The sequence below is a fragment of the Guillardia theta genome (assembly GCF_000315625.1).
Source record: "Guillardia theta CCMP2712 unplaced genomic scaffold GUITHscaffold_24, whole genome shotgun sequence".
Taxonomy (NCBI): Eukaryota; class Cryptophyceae; order Pyrenomonadales; family Geminigeraceae; genus Guillardia; species Guillardia theta.
Window position 1 is genome coordinate 620,185 of NW_005434650.1, and position 19,644 is coordinate 639,828.

The following is a 19,644-nucleotide window of genomic DNA, read 5'->3' on the forward strand; positions in this document are numbered from 1 at the left end:
GGGAGAGAGAGAGGGAGGGAGGGAGGGAGGGAGAGATGGGTAACCTGCATGGGGTCGTTGGAGATGCTGCCATCAGGAGCGCTTTTCCAGAAGAGCGCAGCGATCGAGTCTGAGCCGGAGGTGCTGATGTTGTTCCCAAACACCTGCCCCCTCCGTCAGCTCTTCCGCGTCTCCTCCTCTTAACCGTCTCGGTCGCGTACATCTCTTGTCTGCACGTAGAACTTTGAGGAGATGCCGGCCTCGGAGAAAGAGAGGCCCTCGCCGTAGATGAGGGAGAAGGAGGGGTCGATAGTGTTCGACTGGATGTTCATTAGGTAGGGGCTGCCGCTGATATGCTGATTGCCGTCCATCAAGACATGGATCTGCAGCATGTTTGTTAGATTCTCCTCGTAGCATGTAGTGCCTGGTCAGCAGGACAGATCGGGCGAGGAGGAGGAGAAAGCAGGTTGATGAAGAGCGACAGGTAGGGGGATAGGGAGGAGGGGGAAAAGAATGTGTAGTAGATCTGACCGAGTAGTTTCCAGTAGCTGTGATAGTATAGCTCACGTCGTAGGTCCCATCCAAGTTGTCAAGTTGGAATCCAGTCATTGAGTCTGGACCGAGACAGGGTTGCAAAATCTGCAGGACTTTCAATTGGCCTCGTCCTCCTCCGCCTCCAGCTCCCACTCATCCTCCTCCCTCTGCCTCCTTTCCCTGCCAATTCTTTCGTTCCTCTAAGTCCTCTCCTCATTCATTGTTCACACTTCCCCTCCTGCTGAACACCTGCAGACCTCAATTCTCCCTCTCCCTCTTCACCTCTGCCCTCCTGCTCCTCCTCCCCTTCCTCCTGCTCCTCCTTCACCTGCGTGTTTGGATCCTCCAGAGGGCCAAAGCAGGGCCCTGTCAGGAGCACCCGGATCGCGTCCTCCCCCCGGCCCTGATTCCCGCTGCTGTCACGAGCGATGATGGTGAAGGTACAAGTAATGCCAGCGGTACAGGACGACAGCCCGTCGCCCTGAGCTACGGACATGGAGTACAGGTTGGGTCCTGGACGGACGTTGATCTCCGTCGGAGAGTTGCTGATCTCGACGTTCATCGTGAAGATCTTCATCTGGAATATCCCGATCTTCTTCATCTTGTACTGCACCCTGTACCTGCACGCGGCAAGGTCAGCTATTGAGCAGGAGGAGGTGTCGGCGGTCAAGGGGAAGGGAGAAGGAAGGAGTTGGGAGGGGGAGGGAGGAAGAGGAGTAGGAGGAAGTACCGGCAACTTGTCTCTGTGAGCGTCTTGAGTACTTTGCCTGAGAGGAAGGAGCTTGTCTGGAGGTTCTGAAACTCAACTGTGAAGTCCGACGAGCAGTCTTGATTGTTGCCTCCGAAGATATTCCTCACAATGATGTTGAACTCCATGTCCTGCGTTTCGTGCTTACTTCCCTCTCCCTCTCCCTCCTCCTCAACATGCTGCAGCTGCCTTCAACTCTTCCTCCCCGATCGCGCCCTCCTCCTTCTCATCCTCCTCATCCTCCTCGTCCTCTCTTTGTCCTCGACCTCCGCTCGCTTACCTCGTTTGCTGTCGCAAACCTAGTAGCCTCCCCTACAGAGAAGCACTTCGGGGGAAACGCAGCGGTGTAATCAAACCTCCACCTGATCGAGAGGAGCGGCAGAGTCAGCAGATATGCATCTGAAGTCATGAAGGAGAAGTAGCAGCAGAAGGTAGAGAGGGAGGGAGAGTCAAAATTGCCCCTTGTTGTCCTGCACCTTCACCTACTCCTGCGCCTGCTCTGTCCCTTTCCTTCTCCCTCCTCCTCCTCCCTCCTCTCCTTCATAGCTCACATGTCCGAGAGTTCTCCGGCAACGACGTTGGCTCCCGAGAAGATGAACACGTAGGGGTCGGACAGCAGCATCCCAGCGCATGCTCGCGGTCGGGGAGCTGCACCTGAGACGATGACTGCCAGCCAAGTGAAGGCCACGTAGCTCTTGTCCAACGTCAACTTGAGCACCCAAAGATCGTTGAGATCCCCCCAGTCCTGGTCGTGGAAGTAGCTCGCTCCTCCGAACATGACGAGGTAGTTCCCAAAGATCTGCACTGCCGCTCCTTTCCTCGCCCTCGGGCTCCCTTGCTGGGGGTCGTCGAAGATGTTGAGCTTGTCCAAGGTGTACACGCTGCTCTCGTTGCTCGTCGTTACATCGACCTTCCACACTTCCATGATGACTTTCTGACACCCACGGTCAGCAACTGCTGAACTCTCTCCTCCTCCTCCTCCTCCTCCTCCTCCTCCTCCTTCCTCCTTCTCCTCCTCCTCTTCCTTGTCTTCTCTTCATTCTTCCCCTCCTCCTCCTCTCCCCCTCCTCCTCCCACCCGCTGCGACAAGAAGCTGTCCTGTGATGAGCACTGGTCCTGGCTCCCTGTGCAAACAGCTCCAGCAACGATCCGGAAGCTTCCTGGAGCTGCCGGCAGCATGGAAATACTCCAGGTGAACGGGAGGCCCTCGCCTTGGGCCTCCACCTGCTGCCAGCGGACGGTCAGGCTACCTGAGAAGCTCATCCTCCAGAGAGAGTTGGAGGGAGCGAACGAGTTCTGCTGCAGGCCCCCACAGACGTACATCTGCACGCGAGCGTCAGAGGGAGGAAGGATGGAGGGAGTGGGAGGAGGTGGGGAAAGTAGAGGAAGGAGAGGAGAAGGGAAGGGGAGAGTTCTGCCCCCTCCTCAGACTCCAGGGGCGCAGGAAGAGATCGATTACGTTATTTCCATCGACAGCAGCAGCGTGAAAGTACAGTCCCCCGGGAGTAGAGGAGGATTCGACTCGAAGGGGCCCGATGACCATCCCCATGTTGGAGGAGGAGGAGGAGGAGGAGGAGAGCTGAACGATGTAGACATCATCGTAGGGCAGGAGCCGATCCTCGGTAAAGCCTCCATAGATCACAGCAGCGTTCGCCAGGTAGGGGCTAGAAGTCGGAGACATGCTCACGCTTGAGTGGCCGTACCGGGACAAGGGGAGGCACTGCTGCACGCTAGAGCAGGAGGGAACGGCTGCTGTCGTGTCGTTGCTGCCGACGCTGAGCACGGAATAAGTCAACATGCTCCAGGTGGAGGAGGAGACGTCAAGAGTCCACAGCATAGCATGAGCGTGCATGTCGCTCAACCCCGCAAAGATCAGCATGGTGGTTCCTCCCACCAGCGTCAGTCCTGTCCCCCAGAACTCCGAGCCCGGTTTGATCCCGGGTACCTCCATCACTCCCCACGTCTTCGCCGTATCCTGGTAGAGGTAGAGCGCGTTGGATACGCTCTCCCCCTTATGCTGCCCGTCCTCCTTCGCGGTGGACGCATGCCGGGAGTCTCCGCCGAAGATCATATTGCCCGTGCTGCTCTCGAGGAGGGAATGATAGGAGAGGGGAGGGAGACCTGAAACAGGGGACATCTCCATGATCAGATTGCCGAAGTTCGCGTCCAACTGCAGCATCTCCATCGGGAGGGAGGTCGATCGCTGAGAAGCTCCTGGGTGAAGGGCAAGGATGTCAGAGTGAGCAGGGGGAGAAGGTGAAGGAGGAAAGGAAAGTTCTATGAGTGAGGAAGGGAGGGAAGAAGAGGAGGAGCTGGAAAGGACGAGGAGTCTGAAGAAGTTGACAAGGAGAGAAGGGTTGGAAGGGGACACACTGGAGGAGGACAGCAGGACGTCAGGAGACAATGAGAAAAGTTGGTAGAGAGGAAGTAAGAAGAGAGGAGGGAGAAGGAGCAAGAGAGCGAGGAGAGAGCGCAAGGGAGAACTCAAGAGCAAGACGTCACCGTAGGCAAGGACGGAATGCCCTCCGACCAGGATCGCCTTATGGCCGTACATGGGGAACATGGTGACTGTAGACAGGGGACGGATCAGCTGCCATGGGTTTCCAGTCGTGATGCCGAAGTCGAACATCCAGACGTCAGCAAGGATGGTCCAGGTAGAGCTGACGCCTCCGTGCACGAGCAGGCGGGTCTTGGAGATGGAGGCAGCGACGTGCGAGTGGCGAGGGGAAGGAGTGCCGTCTGCGGGAGTAACAATCTTCTGCCATGAGCCGAAGGACAGCTGCTTCTGCGACAGCCACTCGGTCTTGGAGCAGGGGACGGTGGAGGGGAGGATGCTGGGCCTTGCTATGAGCGCACCGTTCCCCTTGCTGCCATGGCGGCCGGAGGGAGAGAAGTCTCTGACCACTCCATCCACGTTGGCGCTCTCGAACTGCCACCAGCCCTGGAGCGTCTGGTCGTTGTTAAATAGTCCCCACATGCTGCTCTGAACCTGATCTGGGGTCCTTGAGACGTTCCACCACTTGACATCGTCCATGTACCCGTTGAAGTAGGAGGAGACAGCTTCATCCCCGTATCCCAGCACCAGCGACTGCGTCGAGTCGTAGGTACCAACTTTCAGCCCTGTCAGGTTCTTGCTGACGTCGACCTGGCCGTCCACGTAGAGGACAAGCTCGTCGTAGCCCCTCCCGCTGCCGAAGGTGACGGCGATGTGGTGCCAACTAGAGTCGAACACGTTGACTCTGCCCTTGAGGTGGATGTCAAGGGCTGTGACCCGGAGGTAGCTGGTCGAGGAGAGGCGCTGGATGTTGAGGTTTGACCCCATCGAGAGGATCGACTGATACTCCGTGTCAAAGTCAAAGATGAACACCCAGGCCTCGATGGTAAAGCTCAGCTTGCCCCCAGCTGTGGAGATCGGGTCGTAGATGACCACAAAGTCGTTGATCCCGTCGAACCTCGCCATGTTGTTCAACCTCTGCTTGCACGCAGCGTCGCGGGAGGAGGCGGATTGGACGGGCTTGAACGCCCAGAGGTCGTTGCTGATCAATTCCTTTGCTGCTCCTACATCCGCCACCCCACCGAAGACCAGGGCGTACGGCTCGAGGGAGAGCGGGTCCATGACAGAGCAGGAGTGCTTGCTGCGCTTGCTCGGGACCTCAGAGGAGGAGAAGCTGATGGGATTCCATTTCTGACTTCCAGGGTGAAATCTCCACATATCCTGCAGCCACACACTGTCTGCCGCTTCTCCCCCGTGGATGATCTAGAAACGCAACGTCAAACCTGCACGGCAGAGGAGGAGAAGGAAGGAGGGAAGAAAAAGAGAAAAGGAGTAACAGCAGCAGCAGGGCCCACCATGTAGTTCCAGATCTTGAAGGAGCAAGAGTAGGCTCTCGCAAGGGGCTGCGCGTCAGTTCCGTAGCTCACTGGCGACCAGATTCCCTGCCCGAGGTCGAACCTCCAGGTATCTCCGTACATCCCGTACCGCGGGGAAACTCCTCCGAAAACGATCAGGCTCGACGCGAACGCCTCGGCCGCATGCCCGCTTCTCCTTGAAGGGAGCGTGCCGGAGGGCCTCGCTCGCCTCCACACCTGCGTGCTGACGTCATCCTTACACTCGGAGCGATGGGAAGCACCATGTCGTTGATGTCGGCGTAGTAGACCTTGTTGGAGAACTTCACTCGGTTCGTTGACCCGAACAGCACGATCAGCAGCTTCGGGCCCTGCAGAACGTCAGCCGGTCCAGCCACGGCCATCACTGAGACTTTACAGCAGCGTACTCCATGGTGTGGAAGGCAACCTTCGGAACTGCCTGACCGGACCCAAGGAGCTCCGTCCTCTTCCACTTGAACTGCTCGGTGTCGTAGTACCACATACTCGACACAACTTTCTCCGTTCCTGCTCCCCCGTTTCCTTCTCCACCGACGACGATGATCTTTGAAACGGAAGTTACTGGCCCAGCTACATCTCCAAGACTATCCTTGACTCCAACCTACGAACTCCCACTGTTCCTCCACTCAAATCCAACCTCTCTCCCACTCCCTTGCCCTCTCCCTCTCCCTCTCCATGTAACCAAGTCCCCTCCCAACACCATTCTCCCTTCTCTCTCTCTCCCTCTCCTTCCCTCCCTCCCTCCCTCCCTCCCTCCCTCTACCTGAAAGTTGTAGAATATTGACGTGTGTGCTGCTCTGCCCGACGGCCCACTCGTCGATGGATCCCACGTTATCCAGAAGGCAGAGTCGGGGTTGACTTGCAGGGTCCAAAGGTCGTTCTGAAGGACCGTAGACTCGTCGATCCCTCCGAAGAAGAAGATCTGATAGCCTCCTGACCATACAGACACGTCAGACATTATCGTGCTGCCTCCAGCCTGCGGTCTACCCGAGCTGGTATCGCTCTGGTACGCCGTCGACGAGTGGAACATCCGGGGGCCGGGCCCGGGGCTCCGAGACCTGGTGGGAAACGACAAGGTCACGTAGAGCTTCACCGAGCCCAACGGCTGCCAGGTCGTACTGGTCCACGTTGACTGCCGACCACTCTCCGCTGTTGATGCTTGTCTGCGGCTGAAACCTGAGCAGAAAGTAGGTCATCCCCGAGAAGCTTGTCCGACCCGAACACTTACATCCAGATGTCACTGAGGACAGACTTGCCGTCGCTCCCCCCGAACAAGAGGATCTGCGAGCCAAGGATGTCCATGGAATGTCCATACCTCCCTGCTCTCACCGTGACTCCACGACAGTGGTCCCCCTAGCTCATCCTCCGTCCTTACCCGTCGGGGCGACGTTGCTCAGCGACTCAACCTTGACCCACTTCGACTGCGAGCCAGAAAAGGCAAACTTGAACATGGCGGCAGAGAAGCAGTCGTTGGACAGGCTTGTCGTCGGGCAGGCGCTCCTGGTGTACGTCCGCCCTCCCCACACCAGAGCAGCCACGGCATCCGGGTTATCTTTCTGCCACAGGACTCCCCTTGCTCCCTCCACCGGCGGAGGAGTGACGGAGTCCCCGCAAGAGGAGCACTGCTGCAGCGGGATGAACTCGAAGGAGAGTACGTTGAATGTCCATGCATCGTTGAGCAGGCAGTGGTCCTTTACCACACAAAAGCCTCCCTGACAGACGCTTGCTGCCGTGCTTGGGTCGCAGGGCAGGCCAGCGGTCTCAATGGGTCCTCCTTCGCATATTGAGCACCCGTCCGTCGCTCCTCCGAAGATGAAGATCTCGTTGGTGCTCTCGATCTGAACGCTCACATGCGATCGACGGGGAGGAGGTTGAGGGCCCGACGGGATCATCTCAGTCCACGATGAATCGCAGGGACGGCAAACAAGAAGGGCAAGAAGGAGGGAGAGATAAAGATTCTGCGCCAGAGCAAGGACTCTCTTGATGCTGTTCTCTTGGCCAGGAGAGTTCGACATGCTAACATCCCTTGACATGTTGCTGGCTATTGTCCTGACGTTGAGTACAAACACAAAATCATCGACTTTGCTTACCGCTGAGTCCCCCAGCAATCCTCATTCGTCTTCACCATCAATCTCTTCCCTTGAACCCTCCTCTCCTCCTCTCCTCTCCTCTCCTCTTCGCCTCTCCTCCTTGAAACCTCTCTCCTCCTCTCCCGCGTCCTCCCATTTCGCCTGACGCTCTCCCATAGCCATCGAGTCCCACTTTTGGACGAAATCATCGTACCACCCCATCCACTACCAAGCGGAGTATCCCCTAGAAAAACTTTTCGGACCCCACCCATCAGTGAATGACCCTATCCTTGTCTATGTGGAACCCCACCAATATAGACAATTTTCAACCCACTGTTCACTCACTACCCCTCTCTTTCACCCCACCCTCAGGATTAGCACTTTTTTTTAACCCCACCCTCAGGATTAGGACTTTTTTTTTTGGACTGGTTCAAAACATCACCTACCTGGTTATTTCCAAGCACTCAGTACTATAAACCACCGGTCCGACGAAGGCGCCGTACCCCCACCCCCAAAGATCACTTGTCAAATGCAATGAAAGCAAGGAGAACAGGGAGGAGGAAGGATTCCCAACGGAAGGGAGGAGAGGACATGCGGAGAGGGAGGAGCCGGTGCGAGAGAGAAGAGCAGAGGCAAGAGTGTAGAGCAGAGGGAGAAGAGTGAGGTGGAGAAAATTGCAGATTGCAGAAGAGAGGGAGGGAGGGAGAGAGGGGGGGGAGAAGTGGGGCAGAGGGAGGGAGGGAGGGAGGGAGGGAGGGAGGGAGGGAGGGAGGGAGCTACAAAACATATAGAAACATTTACTATTTACACAAGGACACATATCATGATTCAAGTTCATGGGGATCAAAAGCCATGGGATCTTCAAAGCCTTCACATTCCGAATGGGTCGAGTAGTCTTCGTCAAGTGCAAAATCTGGCTCAGGTACGGGCAAGAGATCTTTTTGGGGGTCCTGATCAAAGACATTGAGGACAAGAAGCTTGTAAAATTAGAACTCACCGCTTCGTCCTCCTTCGTTCCATAAACTCCTCCATTCTTCCACCACTTGGAGGACATGATCGTGAACTCGTCGCTCTGCTCGTTTTCTTCATCGAGCGTCATGTTGATTGAGTTGAAAGCATGAGTCTTGTTCATCTCCTTTGCAATGGTATCGTAATCCCCAGGGATGACGACATCGCCGTCGTACGACTGGATCATCGTCTTGTCCATTTGCGTTCGGAGCATCTCAGGCAAGAAGGAAATGTTCTGATCCCGAGGTATTCTTCCTGCACAAATCGTTCACGCTATGAGGAAGGGCTGCACTCTAACTACCTGAATGGAGAGGAAAGATCGGGTCCACCCTCAACGCCTTGAACGACTCGATGTAATCAATGGGGGCCCCTTGCTTGTACAAGTTTTCCTGCACCACCGTGATCAAGTCGTAGACGGGGAGCCAGCAAAGCTGGTGAAGAACTCCCACCTTGAACATCTTCACCAGGTCCTCCTTGTGGTGGGAGATTGCTAGACTAAGAGGACAGTGACCAAACCTGCCAAGAACTTCACTGGAGAAGTTTTGAGCCTCAGCGTGAGGTTGAACCGATTCAGCACGTCGGGACGACACCCTTTCTTTAGCAAGTATTCCGCAATCTCTGTGTTGCCCCAAATTGCTGCGATGTGCAGAGGCCTGGATAGAGTGTGAAGAGATAGTTCGGATGAATAGGAATACCTATCCAGCAGAATGTCCTTGGCATTATAGTCAGCTCCGTACGATATCAGCAAACGAGCTATGTTCAATGACGAGTAGATGCAGGCTGAAACCAGCTGTGAGACTGAACTATGGAAAGAAACGTTACTTTCACCCCGGTGGAGGGCAGTCCGTCCGTGATTATCCTTGTGATCAACCGAAGCGCCAGCATTCAACAGGAGCTCAGCTGCACGGAAGAAGTTCTGGTCGCAAGCGTACTGCAAGGGAGAGGCTAGGGTTGATCAGTGCGAGCACATGGTGAAGGGCTGAATGTACACCTAGATTCGCATCGACTTCATTCGGTGTTGCTCCATTTCTCAGCAGAACAAGCATCGCACCTATTTCACCAGAGCCCGCAGCCAAATGCATCCCTGATACCTGAAATTCCTGTCAGCGTTTGAACTAGCAGTCCCATGATCCCACTTTGAACGGCGAGTCAAAAGAAGATCTATAAAGAGCTCCCATCTTCATGTATTTCTCCATGAGGGACTGGTTGCCTTCGAGGACTGCCTGTACCCAGGATCTGTCAAGGTTTGAACCAAACTGTTTGGAATAAGCTACTTCTTCAAACTCATATTGCAATGTCAGGTTGATTGCCCTGGAGATATTTCGCTTCTTCATCCCAGAGAGCTGAGAGCCTTGGAATCAGCAACGAAGGCAACTTTTGAAGGAAGCTCACTTCTTCCTCTGTAGGATAGTCCTGTCAAGAGTTTAGACGTTGACAACTGGTTCTATGCAAAACCTGGTGATACAAGAGGAGCGTACAATTGTTATTGGCGAGATAAAAGTACGTGGTATCGGTAATACATGAGGAGTTGACGATCTGTACAAGCAATCATCTAATTAAACGGGGTGTCTACAACCGCCAACCTTCATGTTGCTGTTCTGTAGAAGGGCACTCCTTGATTGAAGAAGTGTTTCCCTGGATCGGAGATGTTCATTGCAAAACCATTCAGCTTCGCACAACACCTGATTTTTTCCTTTGATTTAGCACCGCTCACTGCAGGATTCAGCTCTTCGGAAGTGAGAGCTGAGAAATCATTTATATCCCCCAGCTTCACACCAAGTCAGTGTCTGAACATTCCAAGTTCATGGGACTGATAATACCAGCCCAAACTTGTTCTTCATCGCTTTCAACTTCTTTGACTGGAATGGCCAAGGGGCATTTTCAGTATCCTAATCCTACAATTACAATATACAGATAGAACGTAACGACTAGACCTTTGGACCATAGGGCAATGATTCTCTATCCCAAATATGATCAACCTTCTCGGGCTTTTCTTGTCGTGGGATTTGTTCTTCTGACGTTATCGAAGTCGCTTTCAGAAGGTCGTCAATCTCTTCCACTGCATCCTTCTGTGTCTCTTCTAAAGTCTCCTCCTCTCTGTCAAATTCCTCCAACACCTGCCTTTTCTCATCCTCCAAGATTTTCTCAGCGGTCTCCTGCTCCTCCATCATCCGGCTTAATGTCATGTTGCACTTGAAAGCCATATCTCTCTCAGTGTGCATCTGTCGCATTTCTTTCTCGAAGGATTTCTTCAGCTTTAGTAAACTTTGAATCCTGTAACGGAACAGGCTTCGGTACATCGCTTCTGCTTCATCCTCAGACGTTTTCTTCACGGCATCATCTTCGTTTTGCATATATTCTTCAGATGATTCGCTGCTTCCTGTAGTTTCTCCGGAAGATCCTCCTCGCAACTGCAAAACAAGACAACTCGCACTCGAGGAAAGCTCATCAAGCCTGATGTTGATGGTATGAAACGAGGACGGCAGTGGTGATAGTGATGATGATGGTGGTGATGAACATGCAATGATCACACAGATCAACACGAGCCTCCTCCTCCATTCCCCTGGCATTTTCGCCGCTTTCATCTGATCCCTTCACACCATCGCAAGTCGCATTCACCCGATTCTCCACACTCACAACCCCACCCCTGGGGTCATGGCAGAATGAGCTACCCCTACTTTCAAGGTTCCAAGTACCGGTTCTTTAATACCCCATACTCCCAATCAAAATGGGTCCTATAGTGAAGTTTTATCCTCTATTGGTGTTATAGTCAACAATCTCATAGTCAATATTTATTTTTTTTCTCGGTTGTGCGCGTGCGCAGGAGGAATTGAAGCCATGGCAGCGGTAAGCGAGCAAGTGACGGCGGTGATGGCGGGATGTGGAGGAGGCTTGAAGTGTTGGGGAGGGAGGTGGACATGCAGGATGAGGAGACATGTGCAGGGCAGATGAGGTAGATATGTTGAAGGAGGAGACGCGTGCAAGAAAGATGGTGAGACATGATGAAGAGGTAGCTGTGAAGGGCACGGGTGAAGCATGGATCGGAGAAGGCCTTGTTAGACTGGAGGAGAAGGTTTGTGGACGGTGAGACAGAATCAGAGTGCTACAATGTATGCGAGGAGCAGAACTTCTATGAAGGGAGGGAGGGAGGGAGGATGGGAAGAGCATGGAGAGTGGTTATAAAGCCGTGAGATGTGTGTTGGGCCAGGGACACAAAAAATACAGTGCTGATGATTGAAGTGTGGCCAATGATCTCTTATTGTATTGCAACTTTGTGAATGAAGAGCACAAGTTTTCAGTCAGATGAATTGCAGGAAAGCAGACGAAAGGACAGTTTTATCTCTGTTTCTCGTGAGCCAAATGCTAGTTCGGTTCACTGTGACAAGCTCATGAATGATGACACATTGAAATTCTTGATCATGAATGTTATTTCAAATCAATCTTGTTATCTGGGTTAGCTCTGTTCGTGTACCTGGGTTGCTGCTGTTGATGTCGGACAGGCCGCGAATCATTCAGTCATTTCCAAAAGCTGACTTGTCCGTTCAGTTGGATGAAAATATGCTCGCGTGCACATACGCAACCCTGATTCTTCACGATGACGGGCTTCCCATCACCGCTGACAACGTTGCCAAGCTTACTGAGGTCAAACTAAATGAGAGGAGGAAAAGATTTTCTCACCCCACTGCAGGAGGCTGGACTAGAAGTCCCGGGATTCTGGCCGAAACTCTTCGTCAGCGCCATCGCCGATTCAAACATCAACGAGCTCATGATGAATGTCGTAGCGACTAGCCCAGGAGGAGGCGCAGCAGCAGGAGGCGCTGCTCCTGCTGCCGCTGCCGCCGCTCCTGCTGCCGGCGGAAAGCCCGGTGAGAATCTTGAAACTGCTCGTTCCCCTGCTCTTACTGACTTCCTCGGCAGCTGCTGATGCCAAGAAGAAGGCACCGGAACCTGAGGAGGAGGAGGACATGGGATTCTCATTGTTTGACTAATCATTTAGCATGGGGAATTAAAAGTCATCTCTGGGAATTTATTGTTATAGTTAATGCAGGACATGAAAGAAACTGTTTGTTTTTGCAGAAGCGTCTACCGATGGACTCGCAGCATCTTCTCTTGTAGCGCCTTGCGCTCATGATAGGGCACTGGAACGTACGGACGTTTCCCGCATCCCCCGCTTGGACGGCGATTGTCAACGATGCCTGGCAAGCGCCGCCGGTCGTTCTGCATGACATGCTCGTCATTTCCTAACGTATCACATTCACTTGCATCTACTGACCTCCTTCTCATTCTCCTCCTTCGTTACAACGTCTTCGTTGGCCTGCATCACAAACGACTTCCGTACTTGCAAGTCCCGACCCTACTCCACGCAGTCAGTATCCTCCATGTCATCATACGAGTATCCGCGCCTGCGCAGTCGGAGGAACGCTGAAGTCTTCACTGCGTCTTCCCTGAGATGTTCCTGGCTTGTTTGCGGGATACTTGGAACCTGGCAGTTTGCTCTGGAGCTGTGGCAAGGGGTCAGCTGGAGTGTCAAGGAGCCGCACAACCCACTTGGCTGAGCTGCCGAGGGACGCGGATTGTGTCGACGAGGTTTTTGCTTGTATGGCCTTCAGTGTCTGGACCGCATTTGATCGCAGCGTCCGCCATCCTTCTCTGGACTATGGGATGATTCCTGGGGGATTGTCAGCCGTTGGACATGCACCAGGCGCAAACTCATCACAGGATGTCGTCGACTGTTGGTCTCTTTGCTGGGTCTACTTGAAGGAGCAGGTTGACCATGATCGAGAGATCTTGACTGTATGTAGCAGGTATTGACGGATACACTCCCCGAATCACCTACATTTGACAACCATGGTCCATCAACGGTCGATGAACATGATTAGTATCACCTTCTCAGCCAGGCTGCGTTCATCCCGCGCTTCGAATGGATGCTTGAGGGCTGCTAGCTCGTACCTTCATCCGCTTGTCAAATACAAAGCCAGCAGGTCGAGGCTCTTACAAGAGGCATCCCACAGACCAGATGTCGGATTTCTTGTTGTAAGGCCTTCTCCTCCAGATCTCGGGTGACATGTAGTATCTTGATAAGAGTGTCAGATGCACGTCGACCATCATGGAAGTTGAGCATGGAGCTACGTACGGAGTTCCGATCTGAGTGTACGCCATCCCACCCTTCGTGACCTAGCAAGAACATTCATTCCTGCGATCCGGTTCTCCCTTGCAGCTGCTCTATCACCTTTGCTACTCCCAAGTCTCCAATCTTCACTTCTCTAGCAGCTACAAGAAAGATGTTTTGCGCTTTGATATCTCGATGTAAGATGTTTGCAGAGTGTAATGACCTTAACCCTTGGCAAGTCTGCAAGCAACAGCAAGTGACTACATCAATGTCATACGGGCGAATCTGCTCCTACCTGTATAAAGAATCCCCATATCATGTCTTCATTCATCGGTTCATTTCTCGCTGCGTGCCGTTTGACCTGCCACTCTCAATCAGCCATGCTGTCAGCATGTTATGGACTCTACCTTAGCCCCGATGTCCCCACCCCTTGCAAGCTCAGTAACAATGAAGAGTCTATCATTCTCGATGAAAGCATCATAATATCTTACAACATCAGTCATTCGCATGAGCGATCTGATGTCACATCGATGCGATCTCACCTGATGACCATGTTGTGATTGACTGACGCAAGAATCCTGACCTCGTTCACTGCATCCTCCCTCTCTCGCTGCGACATTGACTTGATGTTGACCTCCTTGATCGCGTACTCCTGGTTGTCGGAGCATCTGATACAGCGATAGACTCTTCCAAATGATCCCTTGCCGATGAGCCTGAGGTCTCGGAAAGACTTGAGACTGCTACCCTCGCTCATCCTCTGCCCTAGTCTGATCAGGAGATAAGAGTTGTTCAGGACGGGGTCACTGTCATGAGCAGACTGTAGAATGAATATCAGAACCAGAGAAAAACAAGAGAAATCTTTTCAAGTTTTTTGTTGTATACAAAGAGAGTTAGTTTTGCATGAAGATGATTTCGATCCCAGCGATGCCGCGCATCGCTGGGAATTGTTTTTCAGTCTGCGATGAGTGCTTTTCTATGCCGAATGAATTCATTAGGCTGCATGCGTAACGAATTCCGTCAACAAAGGTGATATTCACTTTCGAATGACTGACGCTCACTGCTATTTTCTACACCGTCTTCCGACAGGTCATCGAACAGTCTTCTGACACTTCCAACATGCCGCACACCCAAACACTTCATCATGCTTGGCAAGATCGAATCCAATCTCTACCAAAACTTGCAATTGAGTTCGTAACTACATGTAGAATCAGATCATGGGGCATTTTTTCTCTGTAAATCTCGTTCTTCCTCTCCCTCCCCCTGCATCCCGTTCCCTTCGTCTTTCATTTCGTATTTGCTAGATAACGGCTTTTCCCTCATAATCTCATCCCCCACCCCCTCTTTCCCCTTTGATTTCCCTACACCCCTCATACACTTCGTGTTTGCCTCAAGGCTCTACCGTACCGGTGCAGTCACTGTACCCTCCCTTTTCCCTCGATGTACCCCCCACCCCCACCGCTAATGCCCGGGCCCAGCATCGGAAGCCGGTAGCGCGGCTCACAGCCGACTCTCGACTGAGAAACTCAGAACCTGTAAGAGCGGGGATGTGGTGTCAACCCGCCATTTCAACGGCTGCCATGTCCGAGGACGCTGCTGGAGCGGGGGGAGGGGAAGCCGCGGAGGAGCGGAGCGGAGAGGAGGAGGCAGGGGTGTCTCTTACCAAGGATGATATCAAGACCTCGCTCAAGGGACTGTCGAAGACGATTGATGGCAGTGGATACGCGTTCACCATAGCAGAACTGCCCGGTAGGGGGTTGACGGACATAAAAGAATTGCAGGGGTACGTGCACTTGAGATATGTGAACCTCTCGGGGAATCTGATTACAGAGCTCGATGCTCTTTCGGAGATGAACCATCTTCTCTCTATCGACCTGTCGAACAACAGATTGGAGAATGTGAAACTGCCTGCGCTGGAATTCCTTCAAATTCTAGATCTCTCGAGGAATCGTATCAAAGAGATTCAGGAGCTCGCCTTTCCCATGTTGACAAAACTCATCCTCAGCCAGAACCAAATTGAAAGCATCGGAAAGCTGGATGGGAACCCGAACTTGAAGCACCTGGACCTCGTGGAGAACCAACTAACATCATGCGAAGGACTAGGGGTATCTTCGTTGGAGCAGCTGAAGCTTCGAGCAAACAAGGTGACAGGACTGAAAGGGCTCGAGAATGTCGTACATGTCACAGAGCTGGACATGAGCGAAAATGCGATCGAAAGCCTGGCAGGGCTGAATCCTGAGGGGAAGCTGAAGACTTTGATCGTGGCTAATAACCAGATCCCTACCATGGAGGCCTTGGAGGCGCTGGGAGCTTTGAAGTTAGAAAACTTGGACGTGAGAGAGAATCCGATGATGGAAAACTTTGAGAAGCCAAAGCTGATCAAGACGATCCCCTCCCTCAGCTCGCTGAATGGAGAGCCATTGACCGCTGAAGAGAAGGAGGCAGCGCTGAAGGAGGAGGAAGCTGCAGAAGCAACATAATGCGAGGAGTGCGGGTGAAAGAGAAACCTATCATCCTGGGAGATCGCTTTTTAATGATGAAGGGAATGGGAGCAAAAAGAGTCAATAAAGAGGATTGCTTGAATTTTTCTGTGCAATTTAGATACTTTCCGGCACTGTGTTGTCTAGGGTATATTTGCAGAGTTTGCCTGATCTGTAGTTCGCGATGAGGAATTTGGCTGCTTTTGTCAGTGAGATTATATTTTCTATTTTCCCGCTTGTGTTGCGTTTTGCCTGCTCAAACAAGGACTGTTTCTCACCCACGGCAGTCAAGATCTCACCAAGGTCAGTGCAATCAGTCGGGAGCGATAATTCTGTGAGGTAGTTGGTTGACTGGCGCATGGAGAGCATGTGTATAAGAAACTCGGCGAGAATAAGGGGGTCGATGAGCGAGTCTTTGATCGCTCCAGTGAGAGCAAGCTTCAGGCCGTCGATCACATCGAGATCCATCTTGACTATCCCGGGGGTGTCCACCAGGAAGGATGGAGGTTTCACATGGAACTGAATGGTGGAAACATGCTTAGTCACTCCTGGAAGCGCCCCTGTGTTGGCAACTTTGCCCGGACTCTTCTGCTTGCCATCCTTGTAGCCAAAGTTCCTAAGCGTGTTGATCAGAGTGGATTTCCCTGTGTTGGGAATCCCGACTATCATGCACAGGAGCGTTCGGTCAAGCCGGGATATCAATCCTCTAGCATGCAGCTCCGAAGGCATCAGCTCCTTGATGTTGGCCCCATGGACTGCTTGCGTGAAGGTCACAGTGTCCCCCTTGTCCGTGAAGAACTTTCGCCATTTCTCACGCTCGGACGGCAAGATCAGGTCTTGCTTGTTGAGGACTATCACGCGTCTCTTCCTGGCCAGCAACTCCTGTATCCGTGCACACTCTGAAGTCAAGGGGATCCTTGCATCGCGAACCTCTATCACCTGCCATGCACCATCATTGCGATCGAGAGCGGTTCCAGGGATCTTACCATGTCCGACACCTTGATGCGCTGCTCGATCTTTCTGACGGCCTCTGCCATGTGCCCGGGGTACCAGTTGATCTTTGAGGCATCGAAAGAACGGAAAGACATCGAGAACGAGGAGGAGGATGGGGGCGGAGGAGGAGCAGTGGGGGAGGAGGCGGAGCGGGACAAGGAGGGTGCTTGCTGCCTTTTTAAGTATTTCCATTAAATTTATAGGAAGCAACTATTAAGCAGTTGCTGCCCCGGTGTTGCAGAAATCTTTGCAGGTTGGAAATTCCCACACAGCCGGAGGGAGCAAGCATGCTTGAGAAGAAAGGAATGAAGGAGCAGGGAGGCAGGGAGCAGGGAGGCAGGGTGGGAGGCAGGGTGAGAGGCAGAGTGGGAGGTGTGAGACTAACCTTCTAGTGTTGTTCACAACTTCTGCAAAAAACGAATGTTTGTACTTGGTTTCCTTCTACCTCTTCTCGATGCAGTCTCATCTCTCAGATCTCCCTCCCTCATACCTCTCCTCGATCCATCTAGACTCATCCTCCCTTGTTGATCACCAGAGTTTGATGCTGCTGTCCTGTGAAGCAGAGAGCAGGCGGCCGGAGGAGGTGAAGCACAGGCGAGACACTTTGTTCTCGTGATTGGTATCAATCACGGCGATGCAGGTGTGACTGTACAGGTCCCAAAGTCTGCCAGGCAGAGGGAGGGAGGGGGACAGGGAGGAAGAGGAAGAGGAAGAGGAAGAGGAAGAGGAAGGGGGGAGGAAGAGGAGAAGCAGATATATCAGGCAAGGGCGTCAGGAGCGGTCAACCGACTACCTGATGGTCTCGTCATCTGATCCGGAGGCCAGGAAGTGCCGATGGGGCTCGAGGACAAAGTTTTCTCCACAGACAGGGATGAAGGTGTTACCTGAGATGAAACATCAGAGAGGACTTGTCAAGTATCACAGTGTCGATCACAGAATATCAACACTTCTCCATGATCGTTCTCCTTGTCGTCCAGCACCTGCAGATGATAGCTACCTCCCTTCCCAGCAGAGTACGTCACTGCGCATTCCCAGCCATCAGGGAACTGTTCCCCCTTCCTCGTCCTCCCGATGCTCGTGTCCCACTTTACCCTGCAGGCCTGCTTGTCCTGCGAGACTCGGGTAATGACGCCGGGACCTCCCTTCGACTCGTCCACGTTGTCCCTCCTCTTCAGCCACTCCTGTCCTTCACTCGACACCTTCACTCGCATGCCGACCGCAGGAGGCGTCTCTCTGCCCACCAGCAGAGCATCAGGCGAGATCGGCACCCAGCCGCCATAGTCGGCTCCATCGGGAGGGCCTGTGCCGTCAGCGCCTGAGATCTTGCATGCTCTGGTGAGGTAGTCCGGTAGCAGGTCGCCGACGACGCCGTGCCAAGACCCCATGAAGTCATCTCCTGTACCGTTCCAGTCCCAGACCTCCACTCTGACAGGGATGTTGCGCACGCTGCTGCCTGTGGGCGACTTGATGTCTCGAATCTCGGGAAGGATGAAGAAGAATGTTTCGTTCCATCTCGGATTCCTGTTCTGTTTCATCACCCTGGTCCGGGCGGACTTCTCCTCAACCTTATACAACTTCCCGCTCACTTTCACGATCCCCCCCACGATCACCACAGCGAACGGATCACTGGAGCCCTCGCCGTCCATTCCAACGTCCGCCACGTCCAGGTCCCTTGCCTTCAACAGGCTGATGGTGACGCAACAAAACCGCTGGCACTCTTCGCCGGTCCGGTACTCCGACATCGTCAGCTGCGACTGAGCCCGCCTGGGGCTCTCGAAGCTCGGGTTCTCATCCTGAACCACCTCATGGAGTTGAGAGACGAGGACGGAGGTGAACGAGGAGAGGCTGGTCACGTAGGCGCTATGACCCTCTAGTCTTGTTATGATCTTGGACTGCAGATGGTCCATCACTATGATCGACTGATCGCTAGTGGCCACGTACAGCCGCCCCCCGTACGACAGCAAGTCATTGCAGATGTTGCCCTGGAGGTCCACCATGGCGAGGGCCGCGAAGCTGAAGACATCCCAGATCCTGACTGTAGTGTCCATGGAGCCTGAGAAGATGCGTCGATCGTCGACACACAGTGCGGTGATGGAGCTAGTGGAAGGAGAGGACAAGCATCAGTCATACTCGCAAGCCAACAACTTCTTCTGCCTACCTGTTGTGACCTTTGAGCACCCCTAAGGGCTCGGGCCCTTCCGCGTCGGCTCCCTTATCTCCTATGAATGTTGCATCGTAGACATGGATGTTCCGATCGCTGGATGCTGTGTACAGTCTGACGAGCCCGTGAGCAAGTTCATGGCGGATGTTGGGGTTGATTCGCCTGTGTACCAGGCATGTGATGTTGCCCTGGTGCCGGTTGAACTTCTGCAGACAGGGGATGGTCGAATTGGATTGAAGCATCTCCTCTGCGATTTGAAAGGTGTGGAGGTAGTTTGAACCCGTGAACAGCTGGAGTGAGTACCTGCCGCTGCCAACCGCCAGGCAAGAGACCACCTCATCGAAGTACAGGTCAATCACTCTGATACATTCACCCGTCGTCATATCCCAAACTCTCACAGTCTTGTCCATCGACGAGGAGAAGAGCAGGTTCTCATGCTGGCCGAGGCTCGTCACTGTCTGGTAGTGACCCCAGAGTGTTCTTTCGCACGACGTTGACAACATCTCGCAGAAGTCAACCTGCCGATTCCGAATCGTCGGCTCGTGCATCTCGTCTAGGGTTTCTTTCTTGAGGTAGGGGAGATCGCAAGGTCGAATCAATTCCTCTACCACAGAGAGGAACATGTTTCTCAAGTCGTTCAATATCCGATGACGTGCTTTCCGTGACCCTGGTTGGTTCTC

General features: G+C 53.3%; 7 protein-coding genes across 8 annotated transcripts in view; 2 read left to right on the top strand and 5 right to left on the bottom strand.

Moving 5' to 3' along the window:
* Positions 1-7,179, bottom strand: part of GUITHDRAFT_137250 (hypothetical protein) — a gene marked incomplete at both ends in the record, with an annotated part of 8,588 nt that extends 1,409 nt beyond the window's left edge. The window contains 17 exons of the mRNA XM_005834805.1: positions 45-143; positions 201-362; positions 511-618; positions 842-1,133; positions 1,244-1,392; positions 1,542-1,623; positions 1,813-2,195; positions 2,339-2,584; positions 2,721-3,475; positions 3,764-5,018; positions 5,039-5,347; positions 5,371-5,478; positions 5,556-5,747; positions 5,910-6,149; positions 6,205-6,322; positions 6,375-6,465; positions 6,522-7,179. Of these exons, the coding sequence (XP_005834862.1) occupies positions 45-143; positions 201-362; positions 511-618; positions 842-1,133; positions 1,244-1,392; positions 1,542-1,623; positions 1,813-2,195; positions 2,339-2,584; positions 2,721-3,475; positions 3,764-5,018; positions 5,039-5,347; positions 5,371-5,478; positions 5,556-5,747; positions 5,910-6,149; positions 6,205-6,322; positions 6,375-6,465; positions 6,522-7,179 (5,247 nt within the window). The remainder of the gene's footprint in view (positions 1-44; positions 144-200; positions 363-510; positions 619-841; positions 1,134-1,243; positions 1,393-1,541; positions 1,624-1,812; positions 2,196-2,338; positions 2,585-2,720; positions 3,476-3,763; positions 5,019-5,038; positions 5,348-5,370; positions 5,479-5,555; positions 5,748-5,909; positions 6,150-6,204; positions 6,323-6,374; positions 6,466-6,521) is intronic.
* Positions 7,180-8,812: 1,633 nt separating this feature from the next.
* On the bottom strand, positions 8,813-9,160 carry GUITHDRAFT_59545 (hypothetical protein; the record flags this gene model as incomplete). Its single annotated transcript, XM_005834806.1, has 3 exons — positions 8,813-8,876; positions 8,919-9,003; positions 9,052-9,160. Coding segments are annotated over 3 exons (258 nt in total), but the record flags the coding sequence as incomplete, so codon positions are not given.
* Positions 9,161-11,042: 1,882 nt separating this feature from the next.
* Positions 11,043-12,282, top strand: GUITHDRAFT_196205. Of its 2 annotated transcripts, XM_005834866.1 has the most exons (4): positions 11,043-11,070; positions 11,770-11,865; positions 11,912-12,089; positions 12,142-12,282. In XM_005834866.1, exons 1-4 carry the CDS (start codon positions 11,062-11,064, stop codon positions 12,210-12,212), a joined length of 354 nt encoding a protein of 117 aa, XP_005834923.1. In that variant the 5' UTR covers positions 11,043-11,061; the 3' UTR covers positions 12,213-12,282. The 2 variants fall into 2 exon arrangements, with proteins under 2 accessions (XP_005834923.1, XP_005834924.1); XM_005834867.1 differs by lacking the exon at positions 11,043-11,070 and having other exon boundaries at positions 11,769-11,865.
* A 654-nt stretch (positions 12,283-12,936) lies between these two features.
* Positions 12,937-14,087, bottom strand: GUITHDRAFT_69323 (hypothetical protein; the record flags this gene model as incomplete). Its single annotated transcript, XM_005834807.1, has 8 exons — positions 12,937-13,056; positions 13,110-13,173; positions 13,220-13,297; positions 13,358-13,398; positions 13,454-13,573; positions 13,629-13,694; positions 13,741-13,819; positions 13,876-14,087. 8 exons carry the CDS (start codon positions 14,085-14,087, stop codon positions 12,937-12,939), a joined length of 780 nt encoding a protein of 259 aa, XP_005834864.1.
* Positions 14,088-14,943: 856 nt separating this feature from the next.
* On the top strand, positions 14,944-15,777 carry GUITHDRAFT_44957 (hypothetical protein; the record flags this gene model as incomplete). Its single annotated transcript, XM_005834808.1, has 1 exon — positions 14,944-15,777. A coding segment is annotated over one exon (834 nt), but the record flags the coding sequence as incomplete, so codon positions are not given.
* Positions 15,778-15,927: 150 nt separating this feature from the next.
* On the bottom strand, positions 15,928-16,847 carry GUITHDRAFT_106434 (hypothetical protein; the record flags this gene model as incomplete). The annotated part of the gene is made up of 3 exons (XM_005834809.1): positions 15,928-16,007; positions 16,089-16,749; positions 16,797-16,847. 3 exons carry the CDS (start codon positions 16,845-16,847, stop codon positions 15,928-15,930), a joined length of 792 nt encoding a protein of 263 aa, XP_005834866.1.
* A 745-nt stretch (positions 16,848-17,592) lies between these two features.
* Positions 17,593-19,587, bottom strand: GUITHDRAFT_106435 (hypothetical protein; the record flags this gene model as incomplete). Its single annotated transcript, XM_005834810.1, has 3 exons — positions 17,593-17,687; positions 17,738-18,900; positions 18,962-19,587. The coding sequence occupies 3 exons, from the start codon at positions 19,585-19,587 to the stop codon at positions 17,593-17,595; spliced, it is 1,884 nt and encodes a 627-aa protein (XP_005834867.1).
* Between the last annotated feature and the right edge of the window lie 57 nt (positions 19,588-19,644).